The sequence below is a fragment of the Oxyura jamaicensis genome, chromosome 33 (assembly GCF_011077185.1).
Source record: "Oxyura jamaicensis isolate SHBP4307 breed ruddy duck chromosome 33, BPBGC_Ojam_1.0, whole genome shotgun sequence".
NCBI classification, from domain to species: domain Eukaryota; kingdom Metazoa; phylum Chordata; class Aves; order Anseriformes; family Anatidae; genus Oxyura; species Oxyura jamaicensis.
In genome coordinates, this window is record NC_048924.1 from 400784 (window position 1) to 424722 (window position 23939).

General features: G+C 61.4%; 2 protein-coding genes and 1 long non-coding RNA gene across 3 annotated transcripts in view; 2 read left to right on the forward strand and 1 right to left on the reverse strand.

Annotated features, from left to right (window-relative positions):
- The window catches only part of SARNP (SAP domain containing ribonucleoprotein), a 27111-nt gene continuing 3172 nt past the window's right edge, over positions 1-23939 (forward strand). Inside the window, exons 1-9 of the mRNA XM_035308855.1 lie at positions 1-165; positions 808-907; positions 1190-1236; positions 2193-2260; positions 3767-3818; positions 6350-6423; positions 7053-7081; positions 7654-7679; positions 8731-8799. Coding sequence (XP_035164746.1) covers positions 130-165; positions 808-907; positions 1190-1236; positions 2193-2260; positions 3767-3818; positions 6350-6423; positions 7053-7081; positions 7654-7679; positions 8731-8799 — 501 coding nt within the window. The 5' untranslated portion in view covers positions 1-129. The remainder of the gene's footprint in view (positions 166-807; positions 908-1189; positions 1237-2192; positions 2261-3766; positions 3819-6349; positions 6424-7052; positions 7082-7653; positions 7680-8730; positions 8800-23939) is intronic.
- LOC118155537 lies at positions 9399-10605 on the forward strand. The gene is made up of 2 exons (XR_004745907.1): positions 9399-9667; positions 10362-10605. It is a non-coding gene; the product is annotated as an uncharacterized LOC118155537 (long non-coding RNA).
- LOC118155532 (translation initiation factor IF-2-like) overlaps positions 17867-23939 on the reverse strand; it is a 13939-nt gene continuing 7866 nt past the window's right edge. Inside the window, exon 4 of the transcript XR_004745906.1 lies at positions 17867-17879. The gene's annotated coding sequence lies outside the window, so the exon portion shown is untranslated. The remainder of the gene's footprint in view (positions 17880-23939) is intronic.

The following is a 23939-nucleotide window of genomic DNA, read 5'->3' on the forward strand; positions in this document are numbered from 1 at the left end:
AATCGGCGGGGCCGGTGTTGGGCGGCGGTTTGAAATCGCCGGTCCAGGAAGCGCGGCCGTGATTGGGCGGCGGGCTGCCGGCGGGGGGCGGGGCCGGAGGCGGCAGCGGCGGCCTGAGGGGGCGACAAGATGGCGGCGGAGCCCGTGGAGCTCCACAAGCTGAAGGTACCGGCGGGGACCGGCGGGGCCCGCGCCGCCTCCACGGGGCCACTGCCGCCCGCCTGCGCTCGGGGGGACCCGGGGGGGGGGGCCGGGGCCGCCGCGCCCAGGCTCCCGCCGCCGTCGCTGGGTCGTGACCGGGCCCGGGGCAGCGCCTCCCACCGCCGGGCCATGCGGGGGGCCCCGGGGGGGAGCCCGGGGGTGGGCGGGGGGACCCGGGGGGGGGCGGTGGAGCACGGGGGGGACTCGGGGTGCGCCCAGTGGAGCCCGGTTCCCGGCCTGGGCCGCGCTCGCAGGCACCGGAGCTGCTTCCCCGCCGCCCCCGGGGCTGTGTGGGGAGCCGCCGCCGCCGCCTCCCGGTGCCGCTCCCCCCGGGCTGTTTGGGGTCGCTCCCCGGTGCCCTGAGGCCGTCTGGGCCCGTTCTGCACCCGCAGGCCCCGGGGAGCAACGGGGGCAGCCGGGTTCGTGGAGCAAAGGCGGGGGGTGGGGGTGGGGGGGCTCAGCGTGTGGGCTGCTAAAAACCTGCCTCGTTCGTGCGCCGTTTTCCCCCTTTTTTGTTATTATCCTCTGCTCACCGCATCGCGTGTCCCCCCTCCCCCTCCCCACCCCGTTAATCACGGCCGCTAATTGGACCTTCCCCCGTTGCAGCTGGCGGAGCTGAAGCAGGAGTGCCTGGCCCGCGGCCTGGAGGCAAAGGGGAACAAGCAGGATCTGATCAACCGGCTGCAGGCCTACCTGGAGGAGCACGGTACGGCCGCCTCCCCCCCCTCATCCCGCCATCGGGCACGGGGGCCCCTTCCCTGAGCCCCCCCCCGGGCTGCGGCCGCCGCTCGGGGTTGGCAGCGGTGAGGGAGCTCCGGGGCTCTGCCCGTTGTGCGGGAGGAGGCCTCGTTTGGGCCCGGTGCTGTGGCTTTGCCTCTCCCCTGCTCGTTCTGGGAGCCAAACGCTCGGGGCAGCCTTGTCGGAGAGGATCGGCTGTCCCCGGAGCGATTTCCCTCGTTAATTGGCCCGTTTCTTTTATCTCCTCCAGCTGAAGAAGAAGCCAACGAAGAAGACGTTCTGGGAGAGGAAATAGAGGTAAATGGTTGGGGCTGGCCTGGCGGCGCGCGGCCTCTGCGTGGCCACGTTGGGTTATGCCGTGCCGAGCCCCGCTGGGAGCTCGGTGGGACGAGGGGGCGGCGCCGCAGTCCCCCTTGCACCCAGCGCTGCCCGACACCGTTTTAAAGCGCTGCTGCAGCTCGTTGGGAGGTCGAAACCGAGCGGGTCTCACGCCGAAGGCTCGGTGCCGCCGCGTGGGCGTGCGAGAAGGTTTGGGAAGAGCGTGCGGGCTCGTGACGCGGGCGGGAGCGAGCCCGAAAGCTGAGGGCTTGATGCTCGAGGACGCGTGCAGCACACGGAAGCTTCTCCCCGGTGTTCCAAAACACGCCCGGTGGGAGAAGGGAAGTGAGAGTGGCACGAGACAGCGGGAACTGGGGAGTGCCGGTGGTTTTTGCTGGCTCTGCTCGCCAAGCTGAGCCGATTATTTCCTGAGCCTGGCGAATCCCGGGCCTTGCGGTGGGGGGCTGGCTTCGGGGTATTAAAATAAAAGCCCGGGTCTGTAACAGCGTTGTTCAAGCCCTGGCAGGGTTTGAATGCGACATTTATTCCGTAACATTGATCGTACGTGACGCTCTGCGTAACTCGGTGCTGCAAACCTCGCGGGCTGAGCTACACGCGGCCGGGGAGGAGGAAGGGGGGCTTGGAGCACGCGGCCCCTTCCCGTCCTCAGCCGTGAGACGGCAGCAGGAGGAGCAGCGCGGGCTGACGGCAGCCGCTCGTGCTCAGGAGCTGAGCGCTCGCCTCTGCTGAGGCGCGGCGCCCCCCCAGCTGCTCTGACACGGTTACAGAAACCCTCGGGCGTGTGGGGGCTGAAACACAGGCACGTCCCTGTCGGACCGGAGAGTTCAGAGCCCTGCCAGCCTCCCCGCGGCGTGCTGCGCTCCTGCCCGGCTGCTGGGCTCCTCCTGACCTCTTCTCCGCTCCTTCCCTCGCAGGAGGAAGAGCAGAAGCCGGCGGAGCCGCCCGTCAAAGTGGAAGAGCCTCCCGTAAAAGCGCCCGACGTGTAACTATCCTCTCCGCGTAGGACCCGTGGGGACTGGCTGTAACGCCAGGGGTGCGCCTGGGGCCGTGCTCCGCCTTCTCCAAGCGCTCGCGGGCTCTTTGTGAGGCTCCTGAGACCCCCCCCCCGAGGCCGGAGGGGTCGCGGCCCCCGCAGCGAGGGCAGCTCGTTGGAGGAACCCGCTCCTGGCGTCGCTTCCGAGGCCGCGGGTGGTGGCGCGAGCTCGGCGGGGCCCGGGTTTGGGCCGAAAGCAGCTCGGAGCTCGCGTGCCTGCGGGCGTCCCCGCGAGCAGGGGAGCCTCGGCACCCGGTAATCGCGTGGCGCACCCCGAGCGCTGCGTCCGGGCGCTGCCCCCCCCCCCCCCCCCGGGCCGCGGTGCTGCGCGGGCAGGAGGGGGCGTCCTGAGCCCGCAGCGCTGCGCCGGGAGCGCGGCCGGCCCCGGCCGGATTGCTTCCTGTGGAAGTGTCATTAAACCATTACTGCCTCTCAGGGCATCAAGTGAGAAACCTGTCCAGGAATCTGGAACAAAAGCAGCGCGTTTTTCTAAATGGGAGGCCTTAATGAGGCTGGCTGCGCCCCACTGTTTTATGGGAGCTGTTTGGAGGAGGAGGAGGATGTTTCACGTAGCCTGGGAACTTCCGAACTTTGTCTCTTGCTCTTTTGTTTTCCCTCCTGGAGCCCGAGCTCTGTTTTCGGAGCGTAAACCTCGCAGCACGCCCCCTCCGTGATATTTGTGTTCGGGCTTTTTCCTGGTCCCGCTGTTGTCGGCTGCGCGTTGGTTCAGAAGCGTGCGTGTGAAACGCAGCCCGGGCCGGGATGCGGGCGCTGCCCTGGGGGGGAGCCGCCTGCGGCTGCCCCATGAACTAGAACAGAGCGCTCCTTTGTGCTCGGGGGCCGTAAAGGAATAAAGCTCCTTGGGGCAGGCAGTCGGGGCTTTGGGCTTCTAACGAGAGCCGAGTGCTGCTGTGAAGAGCCTGAAGACGCGCAGGGGGGGGTTGTCCGCGGGGGTGCGGGTCTGCAGCCCCTTGCTGTGATGTCCCCCCGGGTTTTGAGAAGCTTCTGCAGCTCCCGGCGCAGTCGCGGGATGCTCCTCTCACCTTAAACAGAATTAATTCTTCTCCAAGCCCGCGTGGGGAGCGGGTGAGAGGGCTGAGGGTGGCTCGTGTGTGTCTTCTGCTCTTCTGGGGCTTGTTTCCCATCGTTGCTAAAGGAGCTCAGGGGCGCCCGAGGCTGGGGGCAGAGCCGGGGGCTGCGCCTTCAGCGGTCTGCGCTCCCTCCCGCGCCCCGCACGCGGAGGTTTCGTGGGCCTGGTGCTGTCAGCCCGCCCCTCCGGGGACGCTGCCTGGCGGCTGCTGGCGCTCTGGGAACGGAGCCTCAGCTGCTCGGGGGTGGTGGCGGGGCCCGAGGTGGGTGGCTGGGAGGAGAACCCCGGCCCCTCTCCTGCTGAGGCGCGAGGGGCAGCCGGTGGGAGCTCTTCTGACTGATCTCTTTCTTTCCCCACGCCTCTAGGAACACGGAAAAGAAAGTGGTGAAAATAACCTCAGAAATCTCGCAGATAGAGGTAAGGTTCCTTCCGCTGCTCCGTCCTCTTCGCTGAGGTGTCGGCGTCCTTGTTCAGGGGCTCTTTTGCACGTTGCTGAGGCTGTGTCGGGGTTTCCATTGTAAACCTGCTTTTTTTGGGGGGTTGATTTCACATTAACGACCGGTCGCTGGCTGCGGATGGACCTGGCGGGGTGGCGACCCCGCGGCACGATCCGTTCTGATGGGATCTCACGGAAAGCCTCCCCCAGTCGTCCCCTAACGCCTCTTTCCTTGCTGGGGGCTGCCGCGTGTCTGCCACCGGCCCCCGCTGACCCTACCCCGGTATTTCCAGCCTGGGGACGGGCCGAGTCGCTGCCCTGCAGACAAAGGTGGGCTCAGCCCCGTAGCGTCCCCCGCTTTGGGTTGTAACGCCTCCAGCTGCCCCCGTTACTACCCCAGCACTTCCCTTCCTGCCCCTGGCAGCATGAAGAGCTCTGCAGCGGGGTCGGCCAGGCTGTGGCGCGTCCCCGTCCCCTTGGGCTCGCTGCAGGCCCGATCTCTTCGGCCCCGTCAAGCTGCAGAGTTTTGAGGATCAGTTTGGGAGGCCCTGGTGTGAGCTAACGGATCGTCCCCTCCTTATCTCCCCTCACTTTGTCGCTTAGGTTTGCTGGGCTTACGTAACGCAAACACGCTCAGAAGCTGCCGATCCCTCTGGGAAAACTTTGCGAAACTTTGAGCGCCGAGGCTCCGATTCTGGTTCTCTAATCCCTGCCCCCCCCCCCTTATTTTTCGCTCACGCTCCGTGTGAGAAATGGGTACGAAAACACGATTCTCGTCTCCCTGCTGTTCGCCACGACTTCAGAGCCCTAATCTGCTGCTTGGGCCGCGGCCATTGCCACAGCAACCAGGGTGGCGATGGCGCAAGCGGAGGATTAGGACCTCAGCTGGAGGAGTAACGCAGGGAAGCGTGGTACCTGGACGTGTTGCCGAAGGAGCCGCGTCCCCTGGGGCTGCCCGTGGCCTTAGCCGCTTACAGCGCCAATTAAGCAGCCCTGCTGAAATTGCCCTCTTGCCCTGGTCGTTTTTCCCCCAGTCCTGTGGAACCTATTCACAGGAAAACCACTTTTTTCTTGGGGTTGCAGCAAAATCGCCTTCTGGACCTTTCTTGGAGGTGAAAGGGAACCGTTCTCCCGTGGGGCGCGCGATTCAGACCGCTGGCCGGTAACGGTTGGTGCCGCGGCCGTGAGAAGCGGTGGTGGTGGTTCCGTAAAGCAGGGAGACAAATTCCCAGGAAGGCTGAGTGAACGCAAACGTGAGCTCCGCTCGAAATTCGGGACGTCATCAGCTGCGGCGCCTCCCTGCCTCGGCTGGGACCTTTAGGGGCAGCTCCAGGCAGGGTATTGGGGCAGGGGGAGCCTTTCTCCGGTGCGGCGTGGTCTTCCCGGAGCGCAGAGCCCTCCCAGGAGCTGCCTGCTCAAGTCTTCCTTTTGGCTGTTCCCCAAAGAATAAGGAAATAGGTTTGGGGCTGAGCGCTAACGCATTTTTCTTTCTTTCTCAGTCGAGTAAAAAGTTCTTTGGTGCTGACACCGTTAGGAGGGGTGCTCCTAATCCAGCTTCTCTAAACATTTCTGTTTTGATGCCGACGTTTATTGCGCTCCTCGCTGTGCTTTCGGCTGAAGTCAATGTTTCCAGGCAAATAATATCTGTTTCTCTAACCTCTAAAACACCAAGCGCATTTTTGGGCCCTTGTGTAATAATAAAATGTTAAATATTTCCCTTAAGCTTTTAAGGGGATTTAATGCTTTTGGCGCAACGCTTGCGCTTCCGACGCTTCCGAGCTTCTCCGTGTCTCGGGCGGCGTGCTGTGCTCCAGGCCTGCAGTGGGCTGAATCCTTCCTACAGAGCTGATTTTTGCCTCGAGTTGTTCTGCTAACGACAAGCTCTGCTTGCGAGGCTGAGCCAACCGCGTGAGCAGCGGCCGTCTCTCAAGGCTCGTGCCAGATAAATAAGGTCCCTGAAAACAAACGCCCCCCCATCTCTTCCTCCTCGCAAGGGCGAGGCGAGCGCTCCCTCCTGCTGCTGGCACGCCGGCCTTCAGCCTGGCTGCGGCCTCGTGGCACCTCGGAACGCTCACCTGCTGCCGTCAGCTCCCCGGCCCCGCTCTCCTCTGGCACGCCTCCTTTCCTGGGAGCGCTCCCTGCGTATCGGGGCAATAAAACCCCTTTTTCTCGTAGGTCAGCGCAAACAGAGCCCAGAAGCGGAGCTGTTGGCTCTTGCAGCCGGCTGTAGCTTCTGAAAGGTGCCTTTATTGTTTGGACCGAGCCCGTTCAGGACTTCGAGAGCCTCCTTTGGTCAAGCACACGGCCTCCCGGGTGGCTCGAGGTGCCTGCAGCAGCTCTCCCATTACCTGGAGGCTCAGGACGAGGCTTTTCCCTTTGCTGCTGGCCCAGCAGGGCACGTGGACGCGTTACCCATCCGCTGCCTTGTCCGTGTGCCTCTTCCTGCTTTCTTTCCGCACGCCTCAAATCTTCGCTCTTCTCACCGGGTTCCTTTTCCTCTCCTCCCCCCCAGAGGATGCAGAAGAGGGCCGAACGCTTCAACGTGCCCGTGAGCCTGGAGAGCAAGAAGGCGGCGCGTGCAGCTCGGTGAGTCCACGCCTGGAGCCCTCTCTCCTTTTGCTCGCGAGGAGACCTCGCGGGACGCATCCGGCAGCGGCAAGCTGCGCTGGCGCGGTGCGGCCGTGGCTCTTTGCCCGCTGCCGAGCGGAGGAGGTGGAATTGGCCTCCAGCCTGAACAAGCCGGACACGTTTCCTCCAGGGTCCGCAGACCCTCGCTGTAACGCGTGTGTTGAGGTCGTGCTCCTCGTGAGCCAGGAGCCAGCGTGTCAAACTGGGCTGCGTCTCCCCGTGGAGTGCTGGGTACCGGTGAAATTTCCAGCGCCCCGTAAAGTTACGCTGGAGAGACGGGGCAGCGAAAGGCAAAAATGGCTCAACGCTGATGAGCCAGCTCGTTTTCTGGGCGCTGGAGTTGTCTTTCTGCAGCAAGAGAGGAGTTGCTGTTCACAGGGTGAATTCAGGGGTTGCTGCAGTAGGTACAGGAGGCAACAGGAACTGGATCCCAGTCGCTCTCGCCCATAAACCTGTTGGCCTGAATTACACCTGGGAAAAGGATTGGAAGGAAAAACTCCTGCCTTGCTAACCTCAGGCTCGACGTGTCAGATACTCGCCTGCCTTGCGTGTGCCTGAGCCTGACGATCTCTGTTTCCTTCCTGCAGGTTTGGTTTGGCCCCGGTTTCGACTAAAGGTGAGAAGGTGAACCAGAACTAACTCACGGAGGGGCCTTACTGCAAATATTTATTTATTCCCGGGGGGGGGAAAGAAAAAAAAAAGGCTGGTGGAGACTTTGTTTCGCCCTCTGTCCCTCTTCCTGCCCGCGCCCAGAAGCTCTGAGCAGGGATTGTAGGCTCAGGACGCGATGCGTGCGGAGTTTCCGTGGCAGGTCAGACATCTGCCAGCGTCTCGTACCCCCAAGCCCACCGGGAGGACGCCGGCCAGGCGTGGTGACCCCGATCGGGGTGCCGGCTGTCCTTGGGCTTCTTTAAAAGCGCCGGGTTCGATGGTCAGAGCTCTCTGAGCAAGGCGAGGGCAGCAGCGGTCTTGTGGGTGGGAAAAACCGACCCGGGGACGAAAAGAATTCGGTGAGGCGTCCTGCAGCGAGCAGAGGTAAAGCCGGGAAAAGCGGGACAGAAATTCCTTAGCAGTCCGTGGCCGGGCAGCACTGACCTCGCCGCGCCTCTCGTCGGGTAAGAAAGACGCCGCTCCGGCTGTTTGGTCTCTAACTGGGTTTTCTTTTTTTTGCTTCCCTCCTCGTTTCAGGCCTCTCCGCAGACAGCAAACCTACGGTAAGGCACGCTTCGTGTTCGCGAGTTACCGCTGCTCGGGCTCCTCACGTGGGGTGTGGTTTGTGCAGAGTAACCCACCAAAACGCTCCGGGAACAGCACGGAGCGAGGGGCAGCGGGGAGGCCCTCCTGGATGGTACGCCTGCGCTGCCTCGGGTGGGTTCCCCTCCCTTCGCAGGGTTCGGCTGCCTCCTGTGACGATGCTCTCGGCTGAGCTGATCGTGAACGGAATGCCAGAGGGAACGTGGGTGGATACTCCGTTCTTTCCCTATGCCTCGTTTTCATGGTTTGACTTTGAATTGCTTGAATCCCGCTTCGGGACTGGAAATCACGAGCGACCCGCAGTAAATTACCCCCTTTCGGGTGCCCAGGGCTGCTTTGCCTGCCTCCTTTGCAGGCCGAAGTCGGAGGCGCCGCCGTGCGCGTGGCTGAGAGCTCTGGTCGCGCGGCGCAGCTGGCTTCGTGCTGGGCTACGGATGAGGGGAGCAGCGTTAAGCCACGGCTCTGGCCCGAGGCAGAACTCCGGGTTTCTCTTGTGCCAGGGACGTTCAGGACTTTGCATGAACGTCTGAGGGGCGGGACAGCAGCGGGGCTTCCTCTGCAGAGCTCCACGCTGTAGATTCCTCCCTGGAAGCCCGTGCCCGGCTGTTGTGCAAGGGCCGAGTGCTGGAAGGGCGGCTCTTGCTCTGGGAAATTCCAGCGAGGCCGGGTGCTCCGCTGGCAAGCTGCTTGGTCACAGGACCTGGTCAGACGTGACTTCACCGTTTGGGAAGGACGAGGCTGCAGCAAGGATTTCTTAAACCTGCGGCAGCCAGAGAGCAGTGATAATTTTCAGGAGGACGGGCAAGTCCGCCCGAGAGGCCGTTGAATTTTTGTTTGTGTTGGCCAGGCTCCCACGGGGCGAGTCCCAGGTGCAGCCGCTCCTTCAGGAGGGGGCCGCCACCCCGGGGCTTGGCCTTTGGGCGTTCGGAGCCGCCGGGCCGGCTTGGGGCTGCCGCTGCTACCCGAGCGCTCGCGATTTTAAACCGTAAATTGTTTCCCGTGTCTTTATAGGTAAACATGGATAAATTAAAGGAAAGGGCTCAGAGATTTGGGTTGAATGTCTCTTCGCTCTCCAAGAAGGTAAGGTGCATTGGCCTCCAGGACACTCCTTGCACCTGCAGAGGAGCCCAGTGCTCCCGCCCGTAGCACGCGGTGCCGCTCAGAGCCCTCGTGCTGCTCGAGGTTTGACGTCTGCGTATTCGTGCAGCGCTGCGGGCGCCAGGCCCCGGGGGGGAGGGGTTCTGCCAGCGTCGCTTCCTTCGCCTTTCCCTCTGCTTGTTTTGGGTGAGACGTCTTTAATACGGGTTCGAGGAAGTTACGACGGGTGAATAGAGGTGTTGAGTTTGAAGGTCGTTCGTCTTCAGGCACGGGAAGTGACGCTGTTGGGCGGGCCGTGAAATTGGTTTGTTTTCGGGTGTTTTCGGGCATTCGACTCCCTGGTAGCAAATAACTGAAGTAGAAATGAGATGAGCTTTGGAGGGGGGTGAGTTTGGTCTTCGAGCTATTTATTTTGCCAGGGAGAAATATCCGTGGGCTTCTGAGCCGACCTCTCCGGTCCTCGTGCGTAGCACCTGGCTCAGCTCCGACCTCGGCGTGTCGGAGCTGTCGGCAGGGCAGGAGCTGGAGCAGCACCTTGCCTCCAGGGGTGGCTTTGGGGTGGACGCGTGCGGGGAGCGGCGTGGAAATCCCCTGCCTGCACGGGTTCTGCGGCGAGGTGGGGAGAAGCTGAGGGTGTTCGGGCGAGGCGGGGAAAGGCTGAAGGCGTGCTCCGAAAGCAGCGCAGCATCCCGCGACGCTTCCCGGTTGCAAATGGCCTTCTCCTCCCCTGGGCTTTGATGAACCTCGTGCCGCAGCGGTGCTCAGAAATAGCGGGGAGTGGGAAAGGGTCGTCCGGCTGTAACAGCTGCCTGATGTTGGCATGGAGACCTCTCCTCTCCAGCTGCAAAGGGTAAGAGCGAGGGGAGGTTTGTCTTCCCCCCAGCCCCGCGAAATAAGCCCCTCTCCTCCTCGGGGGGACGGGTTTGACCTTTTTTGCTGCCTGCTTCTCCGTGGCTGAGCGTTCTGCTTTATTCTACCGGCCCTGGGAATTCACTGATGTAGAAAATATCTGGCATTGGAGGTCGCTGTTTCCCGCCCCCCCCCCCCCCCTTCCCTCTCCTGTCCCTTTGGGGGTGGGGGAAGGAGGCCAGCGCATTAAAGCCGGGATATGTGGAGCTGAGGGTGAGAGGCTGCTCAAACATCATTAACCCTGTCACACGGGGCTCCCATTTTTCAGGAGGGATATACGCCTTGTCAACCTTTATGGCTGTGGCCTTCCCGCAGCGGGGTTGTGCGGCTGCAGCTTCGTGGGGCTTGGGGAAGGAGCCGGGTCCCCCGGGGCTGCCCCGTGGCCCCCTCCGCACGCCAAAAATCCCAAACCGCCAGGTCGGAGCTCGCCGGCGAGCCGCTGCGCGCTAACGAACTGCGCCTCGTTGTGCGGATGGGAGGCCCGCAGAACGCTTCGCCTGCGGTCCTGAGCCCGCGGCAGCTCGGCTCCAGCCCCCGGGGCTGCCCCGGCTTTTTGTGTGCCCCGCGCTCCGCGGAGCAGCGCCCGCCTCGCCGCGCTGTGTCTTTTTTTTGTGTGTGTGCGTTTGCTCCACCAGGAAGCCGAGTTCATGGGCTTAGAAGTGGCTTCTCCCACTGAGCGGAACACACTCCCGCATTCCTGGGAGGAATATTATTGGTTACTTTAATTAGCTGGTAGCATTGTGCTTCCCACCTGGGTGTTCTTTATAGCTTTTCATTACGGAGGAGCCTGGCGGTTGCGAATGTTTACATGTGTCTTGGCAGGTTTTTTATGCCGTGCGTCGCAGCAAAAACTTTACAATAAAGCATTGTCTCCACGGAGCCACACTTCATTTCCTATTCAAATTGCTTCGGGGAGGGGTAGGGACGTGGAGGGGGGGGAATCGTAGCTAAGGGGGATTTCAGACCTGCTGTGAGCAGGGAGCAAATACAGAGCTGCGTTAGTGGCTGTGAACTCATCTGTAGCTTTGAACCCCCCCCTTCCCCCTCCGTTAGCCCTCTAGCGTGGAAATCTCTCAAGTTGAAAATCCTCTTCCTCCCTGCCTGAAGGGAAAAGCAGGCCGCCGAGAGGAGAGCAGGCAGGACGGAAAGGCTGGCCCTGCTCGAGCCGCGGGGGCAGGTGCTCATTTGTCTCAAGGCAGCACGAGGCCATCAAATTAATTTTTAAAATAAATCAAGCAAGCGTTTATCTCCCCGTAGCGCCAACCCTCCCCTCCGAGGCCTCCTGTTCTGACCTAACGCTACCATCCCTTGACTCCTGTGAGTTGTACTTAACCCCCCGCGCTTGTCGATGCTCCCTCCCTGTGGCAGCTGCTCCCTGGAAGGCTCCGAGTCGCCGCTCCCCGGGGGAAGGGTGTTGAGCTGCGTGTTTTATATGCAGGCTTTGGTGCTGCAGAGGGAGCTGCCTGCGTCGCGGTCGCGATTCCCAAGCGGTTCTCCAAGGGGGAGGCTCGCTCTTTATGTATAAAATAGCCTCCTAAGTCCCCTGCTGGGGAAGCGTTGGCACCAAATGGACAGCGAGAGCCCTCGGGGCAACATAAAAGCTCCGTTTGCCACCTTTGGATGACGTTACCAAATACCTTTCCCGATCTGAGCAGATGACCAAAATAATTGGCTTTTATATCTCCCCTTTAAGGCGGAGGTCTCCGAGTGCCTCGCAGACAATTAGCTGATTAACCCTCCTCCGGTAGAGGCTGCGGGCAGAGAGGTGAGGCGGCTGCGCCACGGTCAGGAGCCCCGATGCAGGTCCCCGACTACGGGGGAGACAAAGGCTCCGTGCCCGCGGATCTCCTGCCCCGAGGGGACGAGTGCTCACGGAGTTCCCGTCATCGCGGGGGATTCGCCCGATTCTCCCACGATTCTGGGGGAATTGCCCGTTTTTCCCAGCAGTCTGGTGACTTTTCGGGCGGGCTGGTTCAGGAGCGGCCGTGGGGGGAGTTTTCTCTGTGTGCCTCCCGAGCCGCGTGTCGCCTCCGATCGCTTCTCCGCGCCCAGCTGTAGGTCTTCCATTTTACGGCTGGGCCCCGAGCCCCGAGACGTGGCGCGAGAGCAGCAGGGACAGTTGGGGTCCTGAGCAGCAGCAGCAGCAGGACCCCGTGCTGAGGTATCCCCCGGATCGAAAGGTGCTGACCCGTGGCTCGGAGGAGTGAATGTTTTAACGCGTCTGTCGGTCAGGGTTCTGGACGAGTGCTGCCTTAATTCTCGTTAATGAGAGCTTGTTTTACGTGTGGCAGCTGAGAACCGCTGCGCTCGCTGCCCGAGATCAGCCGGAGAGAGCTGGCAGGCTGACCGCGTGACGTTGGTGTGGTGCTGGAGCAGGGCAGGGGGCAGTCGACCGGCAGAAAGTTTGTGTGTATACAAAATATCTAAATGAGAGAGGGAAAACAATTGCCTTAATTGTTTGGCTTCCAGCAAGCTTCTCGTAACGTGCCGAGGAGGGATCCTTTTCCTGGATAATTTTTCTGCCCGCAGTCTTCCCAAGCACCCCCTGCCAGCCCCGGATGAGAAGCTATTAACCACCAAGGAGGCAAAGAGCGGCGGCGGGGAGAAGTGCTGATGTTGGCGAGGAGGACGGGGAAAAGGGACTGGTGGGAGGGGATTGTTCCCAGCTACCTCCAGGGACAGATGCGCCGTACGTGGCGGCGCGTGCCTGTGTTTTTTGACAAGCTCGGCTGGCGTACGTGGCCGGTTAGTGCTCGAGGACCGAGTCTTGCTGTCTCTCTGCAGAGAGAGCTCCCGCTCTGCCTGCAGGGGCACGTGCCCCTGCCCCTGCGTGATCTTTTTCCTCCCTGCTTCTGCCTGTCCTCACCTCCCTGTCTCCGTGGCTCTCCTCTCTGCTTCCCGCGCAGCCTCTGCCGGGGCAGGGAGCGGAGCAGCGCCGCCTCCTCCGGGTTGTGACCCAGGCCCTTCTCTTTGTGGTCTTCGTTTTAATTCCTCTTTCCCCCTTACCTTCTGCAAGGTGATTAGGACACGTATAAAAGATGGCCCAGAAAAGCATCTTGGGCGTGCTGCGGGCCCTCGGTGCCCGAGGAGGACTCGTCCTGAGACATCGATCGCTTCGTCTGGACGTTGCCCCCACATCCTCCCCCCTCAGGACCCCGGTACAAGCCCTGCTGTTGGGATGGGTTTATGCAGCCCTTGGCACTTCTTTACACGTGCAATTTTAAGATGTTTTTCTCTGCGATAGCATCACCGCGACGCGTGGCAGCACAGCCTGCCAGCTACAGAGGAGCTGGTGTGCTGCAACCGCGCTGCGCCCGGGAGTGCTCCGGGCACAATCCCAGAGCCACGTTCGGGGGCGCTTTTACGTGCCCTGAAATTCCCGTGACGTTTTTTAAGCCTTAATATTTGCAGGTATTTAAAAAAGCTGCCTTAGGTCATTTTTAAAGGATTTTCAATCTCCCTCTGAGTTGGACTCGTGGTAACCAAGGCGGCTGGGGGTTACGGAGGGGGAAGATTAAAAATAGTCCTGGTTTAAAGAGCGAACTGAGAGCGGAGCCCTCTGAAACACCTCACGTGTGGGGTTTTTGCGTGTCACAGAAACTTCTCAGCAGTCCTACAGGAAGCAGAAAGTAGGCCAGGATAAAAGAATGCGTAGCAGCAAAGTCGGAACGGTCCCGGTACAAAATCACGTGCCAGCAGGCGGTGTCGAAGCTGACGGGACGGCGTTCCCTGGGGAGAGTATCCAGAAAGCTGTTAGCCCCTGCTAATCGCAGGAATGCTTACGGCGGATTTATCAGCAGGCAGCCCCGAGGAGGCTGAGGTGTTTGGTGCCTCTCCCCGCTAAACAAACGTGACGGCAGCTAGGTAACTGTGTGTTGGAAGGTAAGCCTCGGGCTCGAGGAGGGAGAGAGCCGTGTGGGGGCATGCCGGCCTTGATGCTCCCCCAGGTAACTGCTGGGGAGCTCCCGGCTGCTCCCCGTAAGGCTTTACGGAAATCCTCGAGGAGCTTGTGTTCCTCTGCAGCCTCCGGAGGGCCGGGGCAGGACCCCCGCCCGCTCTGCGCACGCGCGCTCCCCGCGTGTGGCCGTCCCCGCCGCCCGCTCCGCGCGCCGCTCCTTCCCCCGGCCCCTGCGAAGCGCCGTCGCTGTTTTCCGAGGCGAGCGGCTGAATGCAGCCCCGTTGGTTTAAGATAATGGGAAGTGACAAGGTGAAGAATAGCGCTGGCAGGCACGGGCGTTTCAGCACAAGGGTGCTGCGAGCCCGGCCCCTGCCCCCTCTGGGGTCGCCCAGGAGGGAGCTTCACCGCTGCCGCCTGCTCTGGGGGGGGGGGTGTTGAGCGCTCCCCTTGCGTCACGGGTGGGCTTTGCGTGGTTTTTAACAGTTCCGCGCCCAGGCAGCCCTCCCGGGCAGCACGCTGGGCTCAGAGTTGTTGTTTTCCTAATCCCGGCCCTCGTCCGCGTGGCTGTCACCTTCTGGGGGGCGAAGGCGCAGGTGGGAAGGGGGCTGGGGGAGCAGCAGGGGGGCGGTGGGCTGCGCCGCGCGGGCCGGCTGCCAGGAGCGAGCCCACCGCCGGGCTCAGCGCTGGAGCCATCCGGGATGTGGGGAGGGAAGGCTCAGCAGGGCCAACGTGAGCCCGGGACTTGTTGGTGCGCTTGAAAACCTTCAGCCCAACCTTCACAGGGCTGTAACCCCGTGGAAAATAACTTCTGAGGTCACAAGGCGAACGTCAAGTTTTTGCAGGCCTATATTTTGTTGCTTTTGTGTTTTTTTTTTTTTACTCAAGACAAAGCAACCGTTTCCCCAGGAGGGGCTCGGCGGTGGTCTTCGCTGGCCCGACGCGCCGTGGCCAAGGGCGGTGCAATAATCCCCTCTGGGCTGAGGGCCGGGGCTGCGGCTTCCAGCCCTGATCCCTTGTGGTCCCGCTGGCGTGGGATGGGATTGCGCAAGGGAGCGAAGGGATCGGCTTTCCTAGAAGGCAGACGGGGACTTCTCTCCAGCCAGCCTTTTCCCTCGCAGACCCTCGAGAACTCCGGACTGTACGCAGGGGAGGAAAACCATCCGGGTTTGTTGCTGGAAGGAGGAATCTCACTGCAATCCCAACGAGCTAGAGGTCGTGGAATCGGAGGACGGTTTGGGCTGGAAGGGACCTTAAAGGTCACCCAGCCGTGCGTGCCACGGACCCGAACAGCTCCCGGCGCTGCGCGTGGAGAAACGGCCCCTTCGTCATGCACGCAGCAGGGAGAACAAGAGCTTAGCAACTCAGCCAAGCAGAGAAGATGCTCAGAGGTGTTTTTCTGGAGAAATGGCCTTTGCGTGTCAGCTGCTTTCACGGAACGTTTGGCAGGCTGTCGGTCGTCAGCGTCCGCACGCGGTCTGCGTTGGAAGATGCCCGGTGCCTTCAAAGGCTCTGCTGTCCCACTGCTCCTTCCCTTCATCGCCGAGAACGCGCGTGGCCACCCACCACGGCAGCTGTCTCTCACCCTGGTTGCTCTCAGGGTGGCCTCCTTGCCTTGGGCTCTGCTTTTCTTTCCTCTTGCCAGCTTGTGGAAACGTCCCGGAGGGCTTTGGAGCTGGCAGATGTGGGTGCTGAGGCTCACAGCCGCTGGCTGGCTGCTGCAGGCCGGTTTGATTCCCACGCAGGAGGATGAAGGTGAACTTGGAGCACAGTTACTGGACTGGGCTGACTTCTAAGGGGTTGTCATCCCTTCTGAGCAAGGCAAATCTTAAAAGCTGGAGATAAACCCAAGTCTCCTGCCTCCACGGTCGCCGGCTGCTTTAGTGGCGTAATGCCTCTCCCTCTTCTGAAGGTTTTACTCCGTTCCCGTGGTTGGGACTGAGTCAAGCTCGCAGGAAGCAGTGGGGTTCACGAGGTGCAAAGCTCCGTCGTGCCGCACGAAGTACGAGGAGCCTCGGGAGCGTTGCAGCAAACGGGCAGCCACCCTTCCCAGGTGGCAGCTTGACCGTGGCGGGTTGGCCGCGTGCCTGCAGGCACAGAACGGCGCAGGAATGCAGAGCTCTGCCGCCCCGGGCAGCTCCAGCAGAGACGCTGCTGCCTTCTGGCCACGTCCCTGGAAGCCTGCAGGGAGGCTCCGCGTTCAGCCCGGCAGCCCAGAGCCCGCCTCATCTTGCGGGTCTTGCCTCCAGCTTCCTCTGTGCCTGGGCAGCGGCACGGCTCTCGTGCGCGTCGGGCTCTTCCCCTTCTCCCTCCTTGCCCTGCTCTGGGTTCCGTTCCTTCCCTGCCAGGAACTTTAATTCTTGACCTCCCACCTTTTGTTCAGCGGAGGCTTTGCAAGGCGAGGGCAGCGCTGCATGGACGGCTGACCTTCACTCCGCCGGCGCGTTCGCTCTCGCTTTCCCCGCGGATAACTACAGCAGGCAGAGGTGTGGGCAGCGCCCCGGGGGCCGCTCTCAAGGCACGTGCGACACGAAGCCTTCGAGGCCCCTCGCAGGAGGGAGCCGCGGGAGGTGCTGTGCAGAACCCCCCCGGAGCCTTCCCCCGGCTCCTACGGGCTCCCGGTTCGGTGCAGGGTCCGTGCGCTTTCGTTCTTTCCTCTTTGTGCCGGAAACTTTTGTGTCTGGGCCTGAGAGCATCGGGCGCCCTCCTGCAGCTCGTAGCTCTGCGGTTTCGTTACCTTCCTGCTGCTCGCTACAAACCCTGGGGTATTTTTAGCCTGAGCCTAGGCAGGGCTCGAAACCAGCACCCGAAGCAGCCCCGCGCGTTGCTTCCAGCGCAACCTTGGCAGCTGGCCGCCCTCTGCGCTCCCCTCCGTGCCCCGGGGACGGCTGCGGGCGCAGCGCGGGCGTTGCTCAAGCGGCCCGGTCCCGACGGAGGGCAGGCCCTTGTGAAACGCCCAACCCAGCGCCTGCAGCACGCGGGGAGCCCCCGGCCCGCCCGCTGCCGCCTCTGCCAGGCTCCAGCTTCGCCGTGATTCGGTGTTTACGATCGCCCCTTTCGAAGCGCTCCCCCCCACCCCAGCCCTTTACGCGCACTTACACACACGATGTCATTTTAAAAATAAATGACGAGAGAGCTGCGAGAGGTCAGCAGGACTCCTGATCTGGTATTTATCCCCGGTGCCGTTTGAAAAGGATTTGCGTCCCTAACAAACCTTCAGGGAGTGGCGAAGGGCTCGCTCAAAGGGAAGACAATGCTGGGGGGGACTCTCTGACCTCACTCTGTCCAGTCATCTGGTTCTTCATTGGTCCCTGCTGTGAAACAGAACTTAGCTTTTGTCTGTAACACAAATACATCTTTTCCCCACCCCCCCTTTTCCCTTCTATTATGGTTCAATCAATGATGTCATTATGTGTGCCATTCAGCGGCTCTTGAACCATTTGGCTGCAGGAATTTGGAGGAGCAGCCGGGGAAGAATGGCAGAGCCGGCTCCCGCTCCGGCCCTACGCAACCCATTCGAATCGCAGCGAGGGAGACACAGTCAGGTTTCCCCTTAACCCCTCTCCGCTGCCGAGGACAAAAGTAAAACCAGCTTAAAAGTAATAATAAAAAAAAGCTGTGAAACGCGCGGGGGAGCGCGTGCGCGCTGTGTGCGCGCCGAGGGTGCGAAGGGGACCGTGAGGAATGTCTCCCGCTGAATTAAACCCCGGGAAGCTCTGCTGAGGATCCCCTCCTCTGCATCGAATCCATTTCACTGAGATAACTCGAGCAGCTCCTTCTGCTCCTGGAAGGTTAACTAAGCTCTTTCACCACCGCTGGGCCCTGCGGTGGTGCCGTGGCTCTCGGCGGGGGCGCGGAGCTTCCTCTTGTAGCAGCACCAGCGGCGTCCTGCTCGGCACCAGTGGTCCACGGTCTTTGGCCCTCCAGCTCGTCCCGCAGGGCCAAAAGAAGCTTTTTTAAAAAGAAAAACAGATCTGTAATAACGCTTGGGGTGGAACGCTTCAATTCCGCAGGTGCTTTAGGGGCTCGTACGCCTCTTCCCGTGCTCTGGCCGTTCTCGTTCAGAAGGCCCAGAAGCAAAGGGGAGTGTTGGCGCGCGAGGCCTGGCAGGGGAAGGAGAGCAGGAGCCTCGCTGGGCTGGGCCCCGTCCCCTTTTTGGAGCGCAGCCGGTTGCGGGCTGGAGCTCTGGGGGAATACCTGGGCAGAAGGAACAGCTGCGAGGGAGCGGCGGGAGTCAAATATTTGCGGAGCGGCAGCGCTTTCAGCGGATTGCCCCTCGAGATCTGCTAGAACCTCAAGCTTCTGGCAGCAACGGAGAAACCAAATTAAGTGACCGTAAAAGATCAAACGTGAGGTACTTTCCGAGTGCCTTTAGCCACCGCCTTTTATCTCCTCTGGCTGCGAGAAGCCTGAAGACGTCGTAGCGCAGGGAAGGGACGAGCATCCTCGCAGGGTGGCTCCGGGAGGTGCTGCCCCGTGCTGGATGGAGGCTGGCAGCCGGCGCGCTTCCTTTTCTTGGTTTTCCCCAAAGATCTGTTTCTTTGCCGTGGATCTTGGCCGCCGCCGGGGGAGGTGGCCCTGTCGGGGGCTTTGGCTGCTTTTGGATCTTTCTGTAGGGATCTTGCTGCCCAAAACTCTCAGCGGGGCCGCGCGCCTCCGCAGCATTTTGTCCTCACCTCACCTGCGCTCTGGGGAAGCGGGGCCGTGCCGCTCGTCCCTGCCTCGGCTGCCCACCACGGGGATGCCCTGCGCACATCCTCCCGCAGCACCTCGGCGTGCCTGCGGGACACAAAGTCACCGCAGGTGTGTTGGGAGCCTCCGGGTAGCAGGAGGAAGCTCTTCGGTCTCTCTCCAAACCTGGATCCCGCTTGTTAACCAAAAAATCTTCTCCCCTCGGGGCGAGGAGCGGCAAGCGCTCACCTGCCTTCCCAGCCCCTGGAGCGTGTGCGCGACGCCTGGAGATAAAATCGCCTCCGACTCCAAACCAGGCAGCGCTCAGCAGGATCCCCGGGAGCAGGAGCGTGCGCCGCCAGCCCTCGGACTGCCCTCGGACTGCGCCACACGGGCACCGAGCGCGCGCGGCTTCCCCGACCTCTCTGGAATTTCCCCTCCTTCGTCTGCCTTGTAAAGCCGGACGCGGTGAGCGCCTAGCCACGACCGCACGCTTCTCGGCTGCCTGGTGGGTCGTGGCGTGCTCGGCGGGGCCCCGCCGGGGCGCGTGGGCTCGAGCCCCTGCTTGCAGGGAAGGGTTAACGCTGCTGCGGGGTGTTGCCGTCGTTGCGCTCGTTGGGTTTGAATGGAATGGATTTTTTTTTTCTTTTTTTAAATCGGGGGCTAATGTGCAATTCAAATCGTGTTCAGTCATCGCCCGATTGCTCCTTTTTAATAACAGCTGGACTCTTCGGGGGGGAGAAACTCTTCTGGGGTGCCAGGCAGCTTTTACCCCGTCCGGCCGCTGCTCTCAGAGCCAGGTGTAAGGCTCCTAAACCTGGCGCCGTGGAAAAGCCTTCCCGTGCTGGGGCGAGGGAACCTCAGGACGGAAGAGCCCCTGCAAATGCCTCACGATATCTAAGGTGCTGTTCAGCGGGTGCAAAGAGATGAAAAGCCCCTTCCGAGGCCTTTTGCCTTGTGGCGCACCTGAAGTGTGTCTCCTTCACTTTGCCATGTGGCATTCCTGACATGTTTGTTTCATCTCTGACGTCTTAACTCGAAGAATGCTTTTCAACTCCGGCGCTGACGCGCTGGGAGAGCTGCAGGTGTACTCTTAGCACTTGTCTGTGACTTTTTGTCTTCCTCCCCCGCTGATCCCGTTTGGGGCGAGCATAAACTTCGAACTGTGAAAGCCGCGGTGTCCTGACACAGGAAAACCTCAGAACTGCCGGCTGTTCAACAGGAGGTACAGAAAACCGCTTCGTTTTCTGCCTTCCCAGCCTGCTGTGTGAGCCGGGCGGTGGAAGAAGGGGCCAGGAGCAAGCCCTGCGGCCGCTTGTTGCCCTCAGCTTGGGTAAAGCTGAAAAAAGCTGCTGAGAAGCCGGGTCGTGCCGTAAGGAAGCCCGCCACCGATCCGCTATCGCTCGAGATTCGTTAGTGTGAGTGAGTAAACGAGGACCTCTCCGGTGTACAGAGCTGGGCGCAGCTCTCCAAACAACCGCTGCCCTTTAATTTTTCCCTCTCCTGTTAATGAAGACCTCAGATTTCAGCTCCTTCTTGCGCCACATCCGTCCCAGGCAGATGCAGAAAGCTTTTTACAGGCGAGGTAAGCCCGAAGATGGAGCTTTACCTTAACGTTAGGTGACTTGGTGGGCTCGTTCTGTCACCTGGGTCCGGAAAAGGCAGCAGCAAACGTTCGAATCATCCGAGGCCACCGGGAAGCAGCTACGCCGGACGCTCCCGCGCTTGGAGGAGGAACTTGCAGTCGCCCTTGGCTCGCTGTAAGGTGGTCAATGGGATGCTTCCGAGTTGTGCTTCGGGCACCGAGGGTTTGAAACTGTTTTCCTTGCAGATGAAGCTGTGCTTAGCGTTCCTGGCATGCATCGAGGCCCTTGGATCCGCGTAAGTGGCGTAATTTTGAACAAGTTGCCACTTTTAGAAATCATCCCTTCGTGCTGGCGGCACCACAGGTCTCTCTAACACGTGTAAGGGACTCGGACAAGAGCTGGTATCGGATGTTGGAGCTGCGTGGAGTCCTCGTGCTGCTGTTGTTTTGGAGAGGGGCTGCGAGTGTCCGTGCTGGTCTCAGCGCGTGTCCCGCTGCGGCGAGCCCCAAACCCTGGCCCCCGTGAGAGGCAGTTTCGCAGGTCCAGGTGGGACGGGCCGCCGACCGCACGTGGAGGACTTCTGTACAGGCTCTGCCTTCCCCGTTGCCTCGTGCCTCCGGCTGATGTAGGCTCCAGAAGGACTTGGGAGCGCTCGGCTAGAGGCTGCACGGAGAAAGGAACAGGAGGAGTAAATACGTTGAGATGAATTTCAAAAAGGTGGTGGGTGACAGCTGTGCGTCCTAGGATTGGAGTGTTTCTGAGAATAAAACCATCAGTTGCTGTCATTCACCCTCTGGGTATGAAATTGGAAGCTCAGTTACCCTTGAGTGTTTCATAACCTTTACCTTTTGGAGGTCAAGGCCATGTCATCATTAATCTACCATCGCCTGAAAGCCTCGGGGCTCTGCTTTTCATCCTGCCATCCGTCATGCTGCAGCGAGATACAGGAGAGTGACCAGAAGGGCCCGGCTTACACACATGTGGGCACGCACCCTTCCTTTCTCTGAGGACGAAAACACCGAGGGCGTGATTACGGAGCAGGCTCGTGTCTCTCTCCGCATTTGTGATGAGGACGCCGTGGGGTTCATCTGCAAATCCAGGACGCTTTTCTCCTGGGGCCGCTCTAATCTGCCGGGAGAGCAGCGCTCCGACTGCGCAGCGTGAAGCTCGGCCCGGGGGCAGATTTCGCAGCAGCCTGGCTGATCCGACCGAAGAAGCCACCCCGTGCCCCCTCGGAGGTGGTCGCCTTATGCGGTACGTGGCTGGTGGCGAGCCGTGGTCACGCCGTGGGGCACATGGAGCATCTCTGCTGCGTCGCTCCCCTTCCCGCTGCTTCCTGCCTGTTCTTCTTCATTTTTCCCCTGGCCAGGTGCTCGCGGTGAGCCTGGCGCTATCCCAGAGCCTCGTTTCACAGCGCACGCGTGGAGCAGCTGCTGCGTAATCTGCGTGCCTGAGCCTGGGTGCTGCGAGCGCGGAGAATCACAGAACCACAGAATCGTCTAGGTTGGAAGAGACCTCCAAGATCACCCAGTCCAACCTCTGACCTGACACTAACAAGTCCTCCACCAAACCATATCCCTGAGCTCTACATCCAAATGTCTTTTAAAGACCTCCAGGGATGGGGACTCAACCACTTCCCTGGGCAGCCTGTTCCAGTGCCTCACACCCCGTTCAGTACAGAAGCTCTTCCTAACATCCAACCTAAACCTCCCCTGGCGCAACTTTAGCCCATTCCCCCTCGTCCTGTCCCCAGGCACGTGGGAGAACAGACCAACCCCCACCTCGCTACAGCCTCCCTTCAGGTACCCGTAGAGTGCAATAAGGTCACCCCTGAGCCTCCTCTTCCCCAGGCTGAACACCCCCAGCTCCCTCAGCCGCTCCTCGTTCTCCAGACCCCTCACCAGCTTCGTAGCCCTTCTCTGGACTCGCTCGAGCACCTCCACGTCCTTCTTGTAGCGAGGGGCCCAAAACTGAACGCAGTACTCGAGGTGCGGCCTCCCCAGAGCCGAGTACAGGGGGACGATCACTGCCCTGGCCCTGCAGAGAAGGAGGAGAGAAGGACGTGCTGAGAGATGGAGGGGCCTCGCTGGCCTCGTGCCCTGCAGCAGCTCGTGCGATGCGGAGACCGGAGATGCTCCTGGGGAATCATTTCTTAGCGCCCCGTGTGTGCTGCGGGCCGAGGGCAGCGCTCCCGCTGCTTGCCCTGAACACGAAAGGCAACGAGAAGCTTTTAATTGCTCTGGGATCGGCCTTGGCCTGCCCGCTAAGAACGAGGCGGGCGGCGGGGCTTTCCCCTGGGGAAGCGTTTGGGTCCTGGAGGTGACTTCGAGCAGAACATCCCAGCGGAGCGCCGCTGCCGCGCCACCTCCACGCCGGGGCGTTGCTGGCGGCGTGCTGAGCCCGGGAGGCAGAGGAGGCCGGGAGGCTCGCTGTCAGAGGAGATCTGAGCGCTCGGCCTCGCGGGGAGCTTGTGCCGTTGTAAAAGGTAACCAGCTGTGCTCTCCCTGCCCCGAGCGCGGATCTGTTCCGCTCGCAGGGCAGCGGTGAGTGCCAGAGCTGCTCCGCGCACCATGGAAACCATGAATTAATGCCTTTTGGCATTAACTCTTCCAGCCCCAGCCACGGCACTTCTGCCTTCTCCCAGGAGAGAGGGAACGGGCCGGTGTTTAAATGGGCCCAGTGTTTAAATGGATCCTTCCAGCTCTTGGGAACAAGCGATCGGAGCGCCTACGGCCGGGTGCGATCGGTGCTGGCTGGAGCTGTGCAGTCCCGGCTGCCCCCTGGGACCTTTCATGGGCTCACCAGGGGCTTCTCGGCTCACCTCGCTTCACCAAACGACTGCTGCAAGCCCGAGGTCCTTGGAGCAGCGCCGAGGCCCGCTTCCTCGCCTCGCGGCCCCGTTTCCTCACTTTGTGGCCCCTCTTCCTCACTTCATGGCCCCTGTTCCTCACTTCGTGGCCCCTGTTCCTCACTTCGTGGCCCCTCTTCCTCGCCTCGTGGCCCCTCTTCTTCACTTCGTGGCCCCTCTTCCTCGCTTCGTGGCCCCTCTTCCTCGTCTCGTGGCCCCGCTTCCTCACTTCGTGGCCCCTCTTCCTCGCCTCGCGGCCCCTCTTCCTCACTTCGTGGCCCCTCTTCCTCACTTCATGGCCCCTCTTCCTCGCCTCACGGCCCCTCTTCCTCGCCTCGTGGCCCCGCTCTCTTTGAGCTGCTCCTGCGGATGGAGCCCAGGACCCAAAGGAAAGCCTCGGGGCTGCAGGCAGCACCACGCCAGCAGCTCGCGACGCTCCCAGACCTCAGGAGAGGTTTTAGCTTCGGGCCTTGGAGTCCCTCCGTACCAGCTTTCTCCCTCTCCTCCCCCCACCCCCCTTCTTTAGACAAACTACAAAATAACTATCGTGGCGTGCGTGCAGAGGGAACAAGCCTGGAAATAGCAAGGTTAGAAAATAAATCTGACATCCTGCCAGAGAGGTCAGCTTTCCCCGCAGATGCTGGTGCGCCCATTTGCGCGCCGGAGCACGGCCCCGGGGCACTGCCAGGGGTTGATAGATGCGGAGATAGCAGCGTTTTGATAGAGGTAATTTTCCTCAGATGGGTTTCAGCACCCCATGAATCAAAACCTGTCAGCGAGAAGCTAAAGATGGAGTGAAGTTTATTGTACGCGTGTTTGCATCTGACACTGGCGTGCTAGGGGGTCAAGTGAGCGAGATCATTAGGACGGTGTTGATTTAGGGCGACGTTGTGTGCTTTCCCTGCAGGGCACTGGCGGGGGCGGAGGGGCGGGGGCGGCTTACCGAAAAAATAAATAAAACCCCACAGCTCGGAGCGGTCCCCGGGAGCCTCCTTTAAAGACACAGAGCTCGTCCTCGCCCGAGCTGCCTGGGGGCCTGCCTCTGCCGAGCGGGATTCGCACGGCGCGGGCACCGGCGGCGATTTTCGGGGGGCCCGTTTCGCCCGTCGCTGAGGGCAGGGCTCGAGTTTGCTTTGTGTGGCCGTGGCGCGTGCTGCGCTGCTCCCCAGAGCAACTTTCTCCCTGGTGGTGATCCCTCCCCGCGCCCTTTGTT